We start from the raw sequence: 16,617 nt of genomic DNA, 5'->3' as shown, positions 1-16,617 counted from the left end.
AGTGTGGCGAGCCTTCTCAGGATGTTCAAAGAACAGTATAGACACGTGTCAGCTGGTGGCAGGCCAGCTTAGGCCACAGGTAATCATTCACGCTGGGCTCACAGCAGCTTCTGGAATCTCAAAGCTACCTCAAGTTCTCCATTCTTGACCTTCCCCCCTGCCTTGCATGAGAAGGAAAGGCTTGATTACTCCTTCAAAGACAACTTAAGCCTAGAGAATTATGCAGCTTGAAGTTCAAAGCAAGTAGCTTATTAAAATCTCTGGCTGCTACCTCATCAGTCTGCCTTGAAGCTCAATTAAAAATAATTAAACTACTTTCTAGTCTATTTTTAGAAAAGCTTAAGTGAGAAGAGATTTCTGTTTTCCCAAGAAGAGTTAGAATAACTCATCACTTACGTTCTAGACCTAAGCAGCAGTGTTCTCCATGTGACCTTTTTCTTACAGGCAGCCCCTGTCCTTAGCATATTCTCAACATTTCTCCAGTTTTCACTAGTGATGTTGAGGAAGGCGTTCAGGAGACGTGGGCAGCATGTACCTCAGAGCAGTGTTTTTCAAAAGGTGGGTTTTGAACGATTAATCATTACTAAATCAACTTGGTGTTTATAGAAAGTATCAAAATGCATCGTACATTATGGAGATAATTAAGTATTGTTTTATAAAACTTTCTGTAATCCTGAATGTGTGTGTGTAGATATGAATATACATGCATCCCTCTGTGAACGTCCCACCTTGTTGAGAAGGCTAAGCTTTGGAAGTAAGATTAACTGGGCTGTATCACCCAGGACAGACAGGTGGAGCCAGAAGTGAGTTGGAAAGGCAGGAGAAACAAGAGGTGGAGCTTCAGGCCCCTTTGCTTTGAACTATATTTTACAGAGATCTCCATGTATGATTTTCTATGAAGAAGAAAAGCTTGAAAATCCCCTATACTGGAAAGGGTGCCTGGTGAAAAATGATCCTTCCTAAAAATGTTCTAACACTCACTCTTGCATTCCCTTGAAATTGATTTAACACCCAGGGAAAAGCTGCAGCACACAAAACACTGTCAGGAGATAAGAATTCAGCCAAAAATCAGTAATATTTATCGCGCAGATTTAGTTTGCATTTTATTCTCTTACTCTGTCAAGTTTGAGTGGGGCAGAGGTAATTATTCATCAGCAGAAGAAATTCAAATTCTGTGCAGGGTTTGAGGTGGTGAGTATTGTATGACATTGGACAAGTTACCTTTCCTGAGCCTCATTTTTTCTCATTTGTAAAACGGCTAATAATGGTCCTTACCTTCGTAGGACCATTAAAGAGGAACGCGGAGCAAAGTATTAGCACAGTATGTGGCATGTATATAAAAGTTTAATAATTGTCAGTTACTGAACTGAACAGGCAATTTTCTGGGTCTCTTTAGGACTACTGAAAATCATTGAAAAGCTACCACAATGATAATTTAACATTTTATTTTTTGCTCTTTAGGTAAAGATTTTCAAACAGTGAAACTACAAATTTTAAGTCCATTTGGTAAGTTTTGAGAAAAGTATATACCTATCTAACCCAAGTGCCTATCCAGATACAGAATGCTTCCATCATCTCAGATAGGTCCCTCAGGCTACTTCCAAGTTATTCTCAGCCTCACTCTCAACCCCAGCCCCATGAAGCACCCATTATAATCTTTTTCACCATAAATTAGTTTTGCCTGTTCTGGAACTTAATAGAAATGGAATCATACAGTATTTAGTCCTTTTGTATAAAGCTCTTTTCTTCAGTTTTATTTTTTTATGTCTCCTCACTGATTTTTAAAAAAATTTTTGTTGAAATATAGTTGATTTACAATGTTGTGTTCGTTTCAGGTATACAGCAGAGTGATATTCTCTTCCATTATAGGTTATTACAGAATACTGAGTAGAGTTCCCTGTGCTATACAGTAGGTCCTTGTTATCTATTTTATATTTAGTAGTGTGTATATTTTAATCCCAAACTCCTAATTTATCTCCCCCCTCTTCCCCTTTGATAACCATAAGTTTGTTTTCTATGTCTGTGAGTCTTTCTGTTTTGTAAATAAGTTCATTTGTATCATTTTTTTAGATTCCCCATATAAGCAGTATCGTATATTTGTCTTTGTCTGGCTTGTTTCACTTAGTATGGTAATCTCCAGGTCCATCCATGTTGCTGCAAATAGCATTATTTCGTTTTTTAATGGCTGAGTAATATTCCATTGTGTATATGTACCACATCTTCATTATCCATTCATCTGTCGATGGACATTTAGGTTGCCTCCATATCTTGGCTATTGTAAATCATGCTACAATGAACACTGAGGTGCATGTACCTTTTCGAATTATGGTTTTCTCTGGATATATGCCCAGGAGTGGGATTGCAGGATCATATGGTAGCTCTACTTTTAGTTTTTTAAGGAAACTCCATACTGTTCTCCATAGTGGCTGTATCAATTTACTTTCCCACCAGCAGTGCAAGAGGGTTCCCTTTTCTCCACACCCTCTCCAGCATTTGTTATTTGTAGACTTTTTGATGTTGGCCATTCTGACTGTTGTGAGGTAATACCTCATTGTAGTTTTGATTTGAATTTCTCTAATTAGTGATGTTGAGCATCTTTTCACATGCCTTTTGGCCATCTGTATGTCTTGTTTGGGAAAATGTCATTTTAGATCATCTGCCCAGTTTTTGATTGGGTCGTTTGGGTTTTTTTTTTTTTGATATTGAGCTGTTATGTTTGTATATTTTAGAAATTAACCCCTTGTAAGTTGCATCGTTTGCAAATACTTTCTTCCATTCTGTAGGTTGTCTTTTCGTTTTGTTTGTGGTTTCCTTTGCTGTGCGGAAGCTTTTAATTAGGTCCCATTTGTTTATTTTTGTTTGTATTTCCATTACTCTAGGAGACAGATCCAAAAAGATATTGCTGCAGTTTATGTCGAAGAAGTGCTCTGCTTATGTTTTCCTCTAGGAGTTTTATAGTATCCAGTCTTACATTTAGGTCTTTAATCCATTTTATTTTTGTGTTAGAGAATGTTCTAATTTCACTCTTCCACATGTAGCTGTCCAGTTTTCCCAGCACCACTTATCGAAGAGACTGTCTTTTCTCCATTGTATATTCTTGCCTCCTTTGTGGTAGATTAATTGACCATAAGTTGCATGGGTTTATTTCTGGGCCTTCTATCCTGGTCCATTGATCTATATTTACGTTTTTGTGCCAGTACCATACTGCTTTAATTACTGTAGCTGTAAAAACCCTTTTCTTTCAGCATAATGTTTTTCAGATTATGTTGTTGCATGTAGTTTGTTGCCTTTTGTGGCTAAATAGTATTCCACTGTGAATACAATGTTTCCCTTTGGGGCTTTTATGAATAATGTCATCAACAAGTCTGTGTGGGCATTTTCCTTCCTCTTGGGTAATACATGGGAGTAGAATTGCTGGGGTGAATGTATATCATGAGATAAGTGACCTTTGTCCAAAGCGGATGGCTCATTTTACACTCCCACCAATGATGTATGACAGTTCTGGTTGCTTCTTGTTCTTGCCAGTATTTAGAGTTGTCAGTGTTTAATTTTAGCCATTTTGATGTGTACATAGTGGTATTTCATTGTGGTTTTATTTTGTGTTTCCTTGATGATGGACAATGAGCACATTGTCACATGCTTACTGGCCATTCATGTATCTTTGTGAGGTGTCCAAATTTTTTGCCCATTTTTTTTCATTTGGTTTGTGTATGTTGTTGTTTGGGTTATTTTTTTATTATTGAGTTGTAGGAGTTTTTTATATTTTCTGGATATAAGTCCTTTGTCAGGTGTATCTTGTGAATATATTCTCCTTGAATATATTCTCTATCTGTAGATTGATTTTCATTTTCTTCATGGCATAATGATCCTGTTTTTAAAAAATTTTTGTAAGACTGGATTTAATAGAATTCACTGGTGAAATCATCTGAGCCAAGAGTTTGCTTAGGGTAGTTTTTGATTTATAGATTCAATTCCTTTGATCGGACCTGTGAAGCCTTTACATTTCATCTTGTTTCAGTTTGGGTATGTTGCATTTTTCAAAGATTTTGTATAATGCATCCAAGTTGTTTTACTGTCATAAAATTTTTCATAACATTCCTTTATCTTTTCTGTGTCATACAGGACCTGTAATGCTATATCCCCTCTTTCATTCCTGATATTGGTAATTTTTCTCTTTTTTCCCTTCATCAGTTTAGCTAGGGATTTGTCAATTTTTGTGCCTGTGTGTTTTTTCATAGAACTTTTGGCTTCTTAGATTTTTCTTTAATATTTTCTGTACTTTGGGTTTATTTTGCTCTATTTTTAGCTTAAGGTAGAAACCTTTATCAGTGATTTTCTACCTTTCATTTGTTCTAATAGAAGCATTTATAGCTCTGTTTCCTTATAAGCAAGGCTCTTAACCCTACAAATTTTGTTTTCATTATTCAGTTCAAAATATTTTCTAATTTCTCTTTTGATTTCTTCCTTATTACAAGTATGTGTGTTTAATTTCCAAATATGTAGGTTTTCTAGATATTATTAATTTCTAATACAATTTCATTGTGTATAGAGAACATATTGTGGAAATTTCAATCTGTTGACTTTTGAGACTTATTTTATGGCCCAGTATTCGGTCTGTCTTGCTAAATGTATTATGTGCACTTGCAAAGAATGTATTTTCTACAGTTACTGCTTGTAGTGTTCTATAAATGTCAACAGAAATTGACAAGCTGGCCAATATGTTCTTTTACACTTTTTGTCTAATTCTATCAATTGCTGAAAGAAAAAGTGCTAACCAACTATGATCGTAGATTTAATTCTATCAATTTTTACTTGATGTACTGTGAAGTAATGTTAGTTGCATACATATTTATGATTTTCTACTGAATTGACTGTTTATCATTATGAAATGCCCCCCTTTATTTCTGGTAACACCCCTTGTTTTGAAGTCTACTTTATCTAACATTAATATAGTACTAGGCTTTTTTATCCTTTCTGTGTTTTGTTTTGTTTTGTTTTTGCGGTACGCGGGCCTCTCAGTGTTGTGGGCTCTCCCGTTGCAGAGCACAGGCTCCGGACACGCAGGCTCAGCGGCCATGGCTCACAGGCCTAGCCGCTCCACGGCATGTGGGCTCCTCCCGGACCGGGGCACGAACCCGTGTCCCCTGCATTGGCAGGTGGACTCTCAACCACTGCGCCACCAGGGAAGCCCCTCTGTGCTTTTTAACTGACATGTTTAGTCCACTTACATTTTTAAGTCTAATTACATTTTAATGTAGTTATTGACATGACTAGATTTACATTTAACATTTTGCTATTTATTTTCTCCTTGTTCCATCTGTTTTTCTACCCCCCTCTCTACTGTCTTTTTATTGGGTTGGCCAAAAATTTCCTTTGGTTTTTAAGTAAAAAGATGCATTTTTCATTTTCACCAAGAACTTTATTGAACAACGTAGTCACCGTTTTCTTCCACTACCTTCTGCCATTTTTCAGGCAAGTTCATAATTCCATCTTCCCAAAACTTTTTATCTTTTTGAGTAAAGAACTGTTCCAGGTGCCTTTTACAGTCTTTCAGGGAATTGAAATTTCTTCCATTAAGAGAATTTTGTAAAGACCAGAGTAAATGGAAATCCGAAGGTGCAATGTCTGGTGAACACAGTGGATGAATCAGAACTTCCCAGCCAAGCTATAACACTTTTTGCCTGGTCATCAAAGAAACACACGGTCTTGCATTAATCCTGATGGAAGATTATGCATTTTCTGTTGACTAATTCTAGACACTCTTCGTTTGAGTGCTGCTTTCAGTTGGTCTAATTGGGAGCAGTACTTGGAATTAATCGCTTGGTTTTCCAGAAGGAGCTCATAATAGAGGACTCCCTTCCAATCCCACCATATACACAACATCACCTTCTTTGGATGAAGACCAGCCTTTGTTGTGGTTGGTGGTGGTTCATTTCGCTTGCCCCACGGTCTCTTCCATTCCACATTATTGTACAGTATCCACTGTTCATCGCCCTGTCACGATTTGTTTTAAAAGCGGAACGTTTTCATTATGTTTACATAGAGAATTGCATGCAGAAATACGGTCAAGAAGGTTTTTTCACTTAATTTACATGGAACCCAAACATCAAAGCGATGAACATAACCAAGCTGGTGCAAATGATTTTCAATGCCTGATTTTGGATATTTTGAGTATGTCGGCTGTCTCCACGTGGTATAATGTTGATTGTTCTCAGTGAATGTCTCAATTTGTTCACTATCAACTTCAACTGGTCTACCCAACCACGGAGCATCCTCCAGCAAGAAATCTCCAGCACGAAACTTTGCAAACCACTTTTGACGTTTGATCAGTCACAGCACATTCTCCATACTCTGCACAAACCTTTTTTTTGCATTTCAGTTGTGTTTTTACCTTTCTCAAAATAACAAGCATAATAGGCCAAAAAATGCTTTTTTTCTTCCGTCTTCTATATTAAAATGGCTACACAGAAAAGTCACCAATTTTGGTAAGTTTTTTTTACGTGTGCGCCAAGACGACAGCTGTCACAATACAGTCTAACAAAATTGTTTTGAATGAAGTTAAGGGCAGCTAAGGGCTACTAGAGCCATCTTACAGAAAGAAAAAAAAAAACTTTTTGGCCAACCCAATAGCTGTGCTTCTTTGCATCTTTTTAATGGTTACTCTAGGGATTATAATACAGCCTTAACTTTTCACAAACTATTTAGGATTAGTTTTGTACCATATCATGTGAAATATAAAAACCTTTGAACCATAAGTTTCCATATACCCCCTTGTCCTTTAGTTATACGTATTAAACCTCACATATAATGTTATAATTTTTACTTGGAACAGTTATGTGTATTTTTTTAAAATTAAACCAAGATAGTATTTTACATTTACCCACTGGTTTATATTTGTGGTCTGTGGGAGGATTGGTCCATTGTGAGCTACCCTCTATTATCAGACAACAGAGATTTTTCCTTAAGAACAAAATGATCATTGTAATCATACTCCAAAAGTTTACTTCGTTTTGTACTAATAATATTATTCAGTAAGAAGAACACTTTTCCCATTGCTAGTTCATACTTCCGCTTTCTTGCCTCTAATTTGAGCCATCTAAAACCATGTCTGTATCTGTAACTGTGTACTTGGTCTCATTTTTCTAATTGTCATGTAATTTTCTTGTGATGACATGAGCAACTCCTATACTAGGAATTAGAATAGCTCCTTTCTCAACAGAGTGAATGAGAGACTGCAAATCCACAAGCCCCAAAGACTGGGCAGGTACAAGTTTCTTTTACAAAGTTTTTTTTTGTGATCCCTCATTTTTATACCTGAATAACTTTCCCCAAAGGGATGATACATAATCTTTATTCTGAAAAGTATCTATAGATAATGTATTGATAACAGCTGGTCAGTGGTATCATTGATTGTCAAATAAAAATTCCTCAGTTATGCAGCTCTTCCTTGTTAAATCCTTGGTGCTGATACCAGACCAGCCCTTTACTTCTTTTCATACTGACATGATCTGGCTCTACACTCTGACCTCTCAAGAACAAGATATAGGGACTTGTTCTGGATGCTCTTGGGCAAGTGCAGCTGGGATACTCACTCAGTAGGCTGGGCCTCAATTTAAAGAGCTTGTTTCATCATTTTTTTTTTCTTTTAGACTATTAGAGCTGGATTATTCATCAGAGATTTGTGTTTGCTTCAGTGGCTGATATACCACACAGCCCAAGGATCAGCTCAGCTAAGACAAGGCTTTGTCATGACAGGACTGCTGCGCAGAGGTCTCAGACTTTCCTTCCACAAAGGAAGGGGTCAGCCAGCCAAGAGAGGAAGTCCTTTCCAACACAGATAGCATCACATGCCCTGCTGGCTCTTGGAACCACATACATAGAGCCGAAGCCTTGCTCTCAATTCTTCGGGAACCTGTCTGGGCCATCTTCTCGCTCGTTCCCGGCTGATGGGGCAGCAGGGGCTAGGCAGGCCTCAGGCTCCTCGTGATCATCGTAACACGTTCTGTGTTCCAGCTCATGATGCCCAGGGAACGTGCTGGCCTCCGTGCTGCCTGTGTCACAGGACCTTTCCTAATCTGGAACATCCTCGCCAAAGAAACCCCAACTCTCGGCTCATCCTACACCTATTTTTCTCTTATTTGTGCTGATGCTTCAGTTGGTTGTGCTTCCACAGTGGGCTCTGGCTCCAGAGGAAGACATGGTGGCTTTGTGAGCTGGGATGTTCCTCCGACACCTAGTAACAAAACAAACAGCTTGAATTCTCAGTTCCATAGTTCCAGAAGAAATCAGTATTTTCACCGTCAAGTTTCAAGAAGAAACCCCATATTTTCTGAGACTAGTGGGACTGTGGCATATCTGGGCAGCTGTGAAGGAAGACCATAACTGAAGAAATAAAGCAACAGTCAAGTCTGCCTTCAATGACCTTATAAAAGAAATGTTTAATTACCTGCACCATGCTGACTTATGATAAGGCAGTGAGAATTAAAGTGAGACTACATAACGAAAGGTGCTGCAATGTATTTCTAACCTGAATATTGTAAAGACCCAGTGTACTGACATCCAGCTAAGCCTGCCAGTAGCTGTTACCTTTTACACAAATTGCCTTAAGGAAACAAGTGACAGTTTGGCCACCCTTGGGCTTTTTTCCCCTTCTAGGCAGCACTACGTTGGATGTGTCCTGAGTCTGAAAAGCATAAGCCTCATTCCAAGCTGTAATCTCTTTGCAGGCACATGTGGCTTGTACCCATAGGTCTTCATATAGCTGTGTGTAGCTTCCTACCTGAGGGGAGCTTCCTATATGCGGCTGCTGAAGACATTGCCTGTCCTAGAGCTTGATTAGAACCCAGAGGCTGCTGGAAACTGGCGGCTTTACTGGTTGAAGTGGTCCGCTGCTTTGATTTGGGATCTTTAACTGGCTTAGTCCAGACCAGTGCCTCCCCGACCTGGAGAGCAGCTCCCAACTTCTGGGCCATCTCCACCATCTTGTGCCCAAGTGGGAAGGAAAAAAAAAAGAGTCACAGGTTTGACCGGCAGAGACAAGCCTCATCCCAGGTCTTCAGCAGGCAGGTGGAGATTAGCTGAAATAGTGTCTGCTTTACTAGCATTTGAGGGAAGAAACACTTACTGCAAAGAAATCATTCTCAAACAGCAGAGACCACATTGCCCTGAGTGGATGGCAAGGGAGTTCTTTAAAGGCTCTCAGACCCAACAATTCAAGTTTGGTGCATTGTTGGACTAAATTCCTGCCTTTCGTATGTGAGGAGAATGGGAGGAAGCTACAAAGAGACATAATACAACTCATTTGAGCTGAGGTCTATCAGTAATAGATATAACTCAGTAAGCCTGAATTTCCTCTTATTTTCGTCCAGGAAAGTTTCTTCTCAAGCTGTTCTTAATTGAAGGATTCATGCCACTAGGAATGTCTAAGCCAAAACAGGCATGAGCCTATATAATACTTTATATTTGGGTTATTTGGGCTTGATTCAAGTCTCGTGACAGCTTGCTTATGACTCCTAGGAGCTAAGGCTTACCTCCGGGTCAAATTCCAGAGAGCTGCTGTCCTTGAGTAGGTTGACTTTCTTCTCCATCTCCTGGTACTGGGCCAGGGCGCCCCTCTCCTCTCCCTGGTTGTACAGCAGCACAGCATAGTTCAGGTTTACCAAAGGGTTACACCTGTGCAAACAGACAGCGATTCTTATGGAGCTGGGGCTCTGCAACACATGGTCATTTAGAGATACTTCTCACTGCACAAAAATAAAACTGGCTAAGTACAGACAGCTCCACTCCACAGCAAGGTGGGGCACACACGTGTTGTGTGGATCTTTGGAGAAGAATCAGGGAATTAACTGCCCAACCAGCAGAGCAGGTACTGGGACCAAGCCTGACATCTCAGCCCTCAAAAGAGACAAAAAACAGGTCCCTACCCTGCTGCCTAACAGAGGCCAGTGGAATAAATCCCAGGAGAGTCAAGTCATCTTAAATTAAACTGAGCCCAGAGTCCCATGTGACATTCCAGCGAGCCCACAGCTATCAACAGCCCAAGCCCACTGCCAGCTCTCACTTTCTCTGGCCTCCTGACTACTAAGGGCTGGAAACGTTTTCTCAGAAAGAGTCAGCATCGGGTCCTGCTGAGCCACTTTGTGCTCAGGAGCCACGTCCTGCAGCACAGAGGCCCTCTGTGCACAGAGGCACGGGCAGCGAGCAGCTGGGCGGGCTTGGCAACGCCGGGGCCGTGGCGCCACCTCGCGGCTCTGCGGCGCCCAGCCCTCCCAGCGGTGTTCCCGACAGGGCGGCTTACTTATCCAGGCGGACTGCTTCTGCGTAGGCTCTCCTGGCATTCTCTGTGTCCTCCAGATTGGTCAGAGCCACTGCAACGAACAAAGTGAGTGCAGTGGCTGAAGAGCCCAGCGGAGAAAACACAGGCAATGTTTCAAGACGGCAGTTCATTCAGCCGCCAAACCTAACTAACTCCTGCTGTGCCCGCCCAGCTCCTGGCACCGCCATCTGCGCAGCCACTCAGCTTGGATTCCAGGTATCCTCTTGTTCAACGGTCCCCTCTCCACAGTTAGTCAGCGGCCGGGTTCCACGAATTCCATTTTTTACAGCTTCTTTGGTGACACTGCCCTGGTTTAGTCGTGTCAGGCCTTCCGTTTTGTTCCCCAAGGGCACTGTCCCGCTTGCCACAGCACAGGCTGCCAGGTATCTCGCTGACTGAGACAAATCTGACCGCGTCACTGGCCTACTCAGGAATACTCACATGCTCACTGCTCTCCAGCACCCATAACCGTACCTTTAAACTTCTGTTTAGCAACAGAACACTCTCCCTTTTTAAATCAGTATTTTCTGAAAGCCTGACCTATAACACAAACAGCAGCAGAGCTGCTCTGGAAGCCCTGCCCGCTCCACCTCCCCAGCTGTTCATCTACTTCTACCAGACACGAGAGGAGATCCAGGAACACAGCTGGGAAAAACAGAGCCTCTGGGGCCAAGTGTACAGTCCCTGTGCTGTACTCAATGGTCCTCCATACTCTGACGCCAGACCACCTCTCCTGACTCATCTCCCACCACGTTCTACAACAGTATTGCCCACTGATGGCCTGGTACCTCTTGCAGTTTCATGGCTGCATGCCTTTACTCAGGGACTTCTCAGCCATTCTGTACTACTGAATTCCAGCTTATCTTTTCACAACTCAGTGTGAAGATCACCTCTACTTTGCGAAGTTAGAATTGCTGCTTATGCCATACGGTACAGCTATTTGTTTACATTCCCGTATCCCATTATGACTGGGCTCTCTTTGTATTCAGACAGCCCCCAAGTAACCACCACTCAATTTGTTTTTGCATCCTTTCTCTTATAAATCAGAACCTCACAGTAATGACCAAAACAAACAAACAAACAAACAAAAACCCAAAAAGACACCTGAAGACTACTGTCAAAGAGAACATGGAAACTGCTTTTAGGTATACATTTCTTAACTTCAGTATAAGGAGAAGTATCCTCCATAAAGAATATTTAGTCAGTACTTTTATACTGTACAGCAACAACAACAATAGACTAATTATATAATGACAACAAAACCAGTAGTTAACGTTCACTGTGTCTAATCATGTAATCCTTTCATCAACCCTATGAGATATAGCTAGTAAGTAGTAGAGGCAGGACCCTACCTAAAGCCCAAGATCTTAACATCTGATGATAACTGGAGCTTGGCTGGATTCAATATATGAACTGTCATGGGAAAACGACTGTTAAAAGATGAACTAGAGGCAAACCTGACTGAACCTGCTGGTCTCTGAGTGAAATTCCCCTAAGTGAGAAGCAACAAGGTGCTTTGTCATCTTTTTCTTTCATATTTCTTCAAACTCTAGGACAGTAATCCAGATTCCTATGGGATCTGCAAGGGAATGGCTTCTGTGGGACATTTAACCACTGGCCTCCTATGATTCTAATTCATTTTTCCCTGAGTACAGACTGCGAAAGGGGTTCTTCACACAAATGTCTCTTACCAGCCAAGAGCATGTAGAGCTCCCCCATCTTTGGCTGGAAGTTGATGGCTGCACTGAGAAAATGGAAGGCTGATGCATACTGCTGCATAGTCAAGTGGACAAGGCCCAAATTATACAGAATCTTCCAATCGAAGGGTGCCAAGTAGTTGGCTCGTTTCAGGCAGCTGATAGCCTGGAGGAGAGAGCAGGCACTCGGTGAGAGGCTGGGGCAAGCTGACAGAACCAGTAACTGAACACAAACCAAGAAAATGAGGAGACACTCACTGCCACGTATTTCTTCTTGCCAAAGAAACACATTCCAATGTTATTCCAGAGTGGAGGACTTTCTGGAACAGCACAAGCTACAATTCTGTATTTGGTGAGGGCAACATCAAAGTCCCCATGGGTCTGCATCATGCTGCCTGCTGCCAAGATGGCCTGAAAACATGGGATGTGGAAAGTTGGTAATTCAGTCATTCCCAAAAGGCTGTTGCAGTGAAGCAGCCTTCCTGAGTGTAGACACTCAGCAGGCCCATCAGCACTGGTGGGACTGAAAAGCTTCTTCCAGGGACCTACATACTATATCCAAGCTACTGGAACAAACGCTCATGAAGAACACTCCTGCACCCCACACTGGCTCTCTTCGGCATAATACAGAAAAGTCACTGACTTTACCCAGCTTATTTCCTTCCTACTGGTGGCCAGGGAAGTCACTGTTTCAGAGTATCAGGCCCCTGTAAGTAAAAAGCACCTTCAACCTGTTCCCTACAGCCCCTACTTGGTACACCAGGTGCTCTAGACAACTCAGGTGCACCTGTCTTTGGCCACTAAGGTGCAGCTCCTTCTGCCACAGGGCAGAGGGTGAGTCAGCCTTAGGTTTCACTGGTCAAGCTTTTCATGTCTCTAAGGAAAAGGGTAAGGTGGGGTGCTAAATCAGGCTAATACGACTTCCAAGATAGGACTGAGTCTACTGTTAACAGCCAGTTTTGCTGCATCTCCCTCAGTGATACATATCCACATGATGATCATCTCCCCGAAGTCGTATCTGGACAAGAGTTGTAATCTCAGACTCATCAGGAATCAAGTCATTTCAGCAGATTTATTCCTGACAGTAGTTATAGAGGCTCTGCCAGTTTCCTAAGTAACATATAAAACTTTACCAGCACTACAGTTTTGCATTCTGCATAAGTTAACAGGCCCAATGTAACAAATGTGCTCTTCTAGAAGATAAGAAGCAGAGCACTGACACTTTACAGTATTTTCAAATGAGAGCCACGTTTATTTATAACTTTTCTAAGGAAAAAGTACTTTCTCAGATATACAGAATGCTTTCTAGGGCCAGATCACCTCTAGGAGTGGTGGGACCATCTGTGTGAAGGCTCTGGGGTTTGACAGCCTGCAGTACCTTGTAGTTGGTGGGGTCGTAAGTCAGTGCATTTCCAAGATGTTCAAATGCCTTCTGGTAAATGCCAAGCTTGGGAAAAAGCAAAAGCCAGAGAATTACATTGGGGGGAGGGTAGTTAAGGAGACTGGCCAACCACACCCTCATCAGACACACCCTGACTTTTCCAGGTTCTTCAGACAGAAAAAGAGCTACAGATACCGGATTCTTAAAAAAGGAAATTAAGATCCCCACGTTTGTTTTCCCTCCTGTTTTGTTGATTTGTCCCCTGATAAGGTCAAAGTAGCTGTTTGCCAGGAACAGCCTCTGCCACACTAGTGCTGTTCCACCCAAGGCCTCTGGGCAGGAAATGGGCTGGTTCCCCGCATCTTCCCTGGGGCCAGCCTCCCAAGCCTGGGAAGGCCCAGGGTTAAGCTCCTTTGAAAGAAAACTGAAACAGACAAAAAGGCCACCACAAAGGCAGGGCTGGAGGCAGGATCAGCTAAGAGGGGAACCTGGGGCTTCCAAGCGGTATGTGGGGCAGGGAGAAGCCCTGAGGGATCCCTGGGTCCCAGGGACTCAGACAGACACAGAACAGCCACGGGGCCAAGAGAATCCCACCCACACTCGGGAATGTGGAGGGGAGGGGAGACTTTTTTTTCTAGACAATGCTTTGCCTTCTCTCTTTTCTAGAGGACGTGTCTGGGAAGAAGGAACAACAGGAATGGCCTCTGCCCCAAAGCCCTAGCGGTACCACAGCTTCTCCTCCCACCACGAAATGCCAGCCCCTCTGACCCCAGTTATTTCTCGTATGTGTTCTTGCCTTGGTTGGATAAGAATTGTAATTGCACTAGGCTCAAACAGATTTATTTGCCTCTGATTTGAATGCTGAAAATTAAGTTAATTCCTTTAGCAGACAAAGAATATCAAATGCAGAGAGTAAAGTTCATGTCCTTCTTATGACCTTTAGTAAGTTGTGTTAAAGTAAAAATGCAGGAAAACCACAACACACACAAACCCAAAACCACTTCTAACGTCAACGCATGGATGAGCAAAGAATTCCTCTTACCTGGAGGTAGAGTAATCCTAAAGTTGTGAGAAGTTCTGTATTTTCTGGTGAGAACCTGCAACACAGAGATGCTCAGAGGGAAACAAGATGTGTATGAGAGACACTAAGATACACACATAGTAACTCACCCTTGTGCACTACCTGAGACACCACTGTGCCTCCCACTCCCCATAGGAACTCTCAAAGGGATTTGGGAATTTCCTTCCAAAGTAGGTCACCTCAACCCTAGCTACAGGGAGGATTGCTCAGCAAGAAAGAATGGGACTTGGGGGCTTCCCTGGTGGCGCAGTGGTTGAGAGTCCGCCTGCCGATGCAGGGGACACGGGTTCGTGCCCTGGTCCGGGAAGATCCCACATGCTGTGGAGCGGCTGGGCCCGTCAGCCATTGCCGCTGAGACTGCGTGTCCAGAGCCTGTGCTCCACAATGTGAGAGGCCACAACAGTGAGAGGCCCGCGTAGCGCAAAAAAAAAAGAAAAAAAAAAAAGAACAGGACTTGGAACCCAGACTCCTTTCGCAGGACCTTTTCTTAGGGCCAAAGTCCTTAGAAAGAACCTATGGAATATTTTGTGCCACTGTCTTGATTACACTGATAGAATTCAAGAATAATGCCCTGTAAACCAAGTCAGTCTAGAACACACACAGTTTTAGCCCTTTCCCTCTTGTAAGGTTTTTTTTTTTCCTATTCTCACTGCACTCAGTGCCAGCCAGCATAATTTCCCATGTAATTTAGGATCCCAAGGCCCCTAATGCTCTGCTCTCCACATTAAACAAAAAGCCATACTAAACAGCCAAACTAAAGAAGGAAGACACATACCCACTCTAGGAAAGAATCAGCTGTTGGCTTTGTGGAGTAAACACCGGCTTAAGTAAAAAGATGAGCTGCCTTTCCAATCCCTCAATGACATTTGTCTTTGTCACAAAACGAAAGCAACACTGAGCTCACATGATCTGACTACAGGATCACCAGACAGCTTCAACAGTGAAAATGACAGAAGGTGAAGAACAGTGTCTCCTCTTTCTAAGGAATGAGGTAGGGTGCTGGTTACCTGTGGGGAGGCCAGAACCACAGGGGCCAAAGCCCCAGCCCGGGGAGGCCTGAACTGGCCAGACAGAGCTTACTCAGTTCAACTGAGTATTCACCCTTCACTTTCTGCCATAAATACCCATCCTGATCACTTCCTCCCCCAAAGCAAGTAACTTCCATGATTCTGGTGGGTGTCCATCCCCCCACCAAAACATGACTACTCTCTCCAAAGCTGCGGGTCATAAACAATGGTTTCTATAATCTCAGTGAGGCTCCAAATGCTCAGCTGACCTGTTTTCTCCTTTGAGAATTTCAGTGACTTAAGTCCTTGACCAGCCACTAGAAGAATGTGTGAGCTAATGCAATTTATGTGAGCTAATAAGCTCAAAGAGCCAACTTACAGAATGCAGGGGTCAGGGATCAAAGCTTCCACCCAGCACCAGAGACTTTAACATACGCTACATGGCCTCCTTCCTACTTGTCCATATAAACTTAGCCTCTTGATGACAGAAGTCTCTTTTGTAGCTTAACAAACCAAAGGATTTTTATGTCTTTTCAGATATAAAATATGGTTGAAGAAAATTCCAAAAGTAGTGTTGTGACTAACATAACCAGAAAAGTTACTATCATGGTAGAAGACAAAGGTAATTAACAAATTAACAGAAATCTAAGTTTAGTTCAAAGTCTAATTATCAGGAGTAACAGACTTTGTGGCCTTAAACCACAGATGAGGCATTACGAGGCATCAGTTAACTGACCAAACAAATGAGACACTACAGCATTTTGCTACAGCTCTCCCACTTAAACACAAGACCCCAGACAGAAAGCATGTGTCCCTATAAAAGAAACGCAGAACACCACACTGGGAAAGCCAGTCAGTTACATTTTCAAGGGGGGTTTGGCTGACCCTAATGATATTTTTCAAAAGCACGATATTGGTCTCAGGCTAATAAGGCCAGATCTTTATTACTCAATCAGGAGATTTCTCTACCTAATATCTGAAACACAAGATCTTTTATAAAGTTTAAAACCACAATGGCAGACTGCCAGCTGACTCCAAAATCTGCTCTCTCCTTCCTCCTAAGCACATCTGCCCACCTCCCTTGCAGCTAGATGTGGCCACCTCACTAATTTCGAACCACAGAATGTCAGCAGGGA

General features: G+C 42.2%; 1 protein-coding gene across 1 annotated transcript in view; it reads right to left on the bottom strand.

Moving 5' to 3' along the window:
* Positions 1 to 8,123: 8,123 nt before the first annotated feature.
* The window catches only part of BBS4 (Bardet-Biedl syndrome 4), a 25,451-nt gene continuing 16,957 nt past the window's right edge, over positions 8,124 to 16,617 (bottom strand). The window contains exons 8-15 of the mRNA XM_007461671.1: positions 14,436 to 14,490; positions 13,391 to 13,459; positions 12,271 to 12,423; positions 12,007 to 12,178; positions 10,298 to 10,367; positions 9,531 to 9,672; positions 8,780 to 8,981; positions 8,124 to 8,233 (exon numbers count right to left, since the gene is read on the bottom strand). Coding sequence (XP_007461733.1) covers positions 8,124 to 8,233; positions 8,780 to 8,981; positions 9,531 to 9,672; positions 10,298 to 10,367; positions 12,007 to 12,178; positions 12,271 to 12,423; positions 13,391 to 13,459; positions 14,436 to 14,490 — 973 coding nt within the window. The remainder of the gene's footprint in view (positions 8,234 to 8,779; positions 8,982 to 9,530; positions 9,673 to 10,297; positions 10,368 to 12,006; positions 12,179 to 12,270; positions 12,424 to 13,390; positions 13,460 to 14,435; positions 14,491 to 16,617) is intronic.

This window comes from Lipotes vexillifer, unplaced genomic scaffold (genome assembly GCF_000442215.2).
Source record: "Lipotes vexillifer unplaced genomic scaffold, Lipotes_vexillifer_v1.1 scaffold962, whole genome shotgun sequence".
In the NCBI taxonomy this organism is placed as follows: Eukaryota; Metazoa; Chordata; class Mammalia; order Artiodactyla; family Lipotidae; genus Lipotes; species Lipotes vexillifer.
This window is presented reverse-complemented; position numbering and strand designations above follow the sequence as displayed.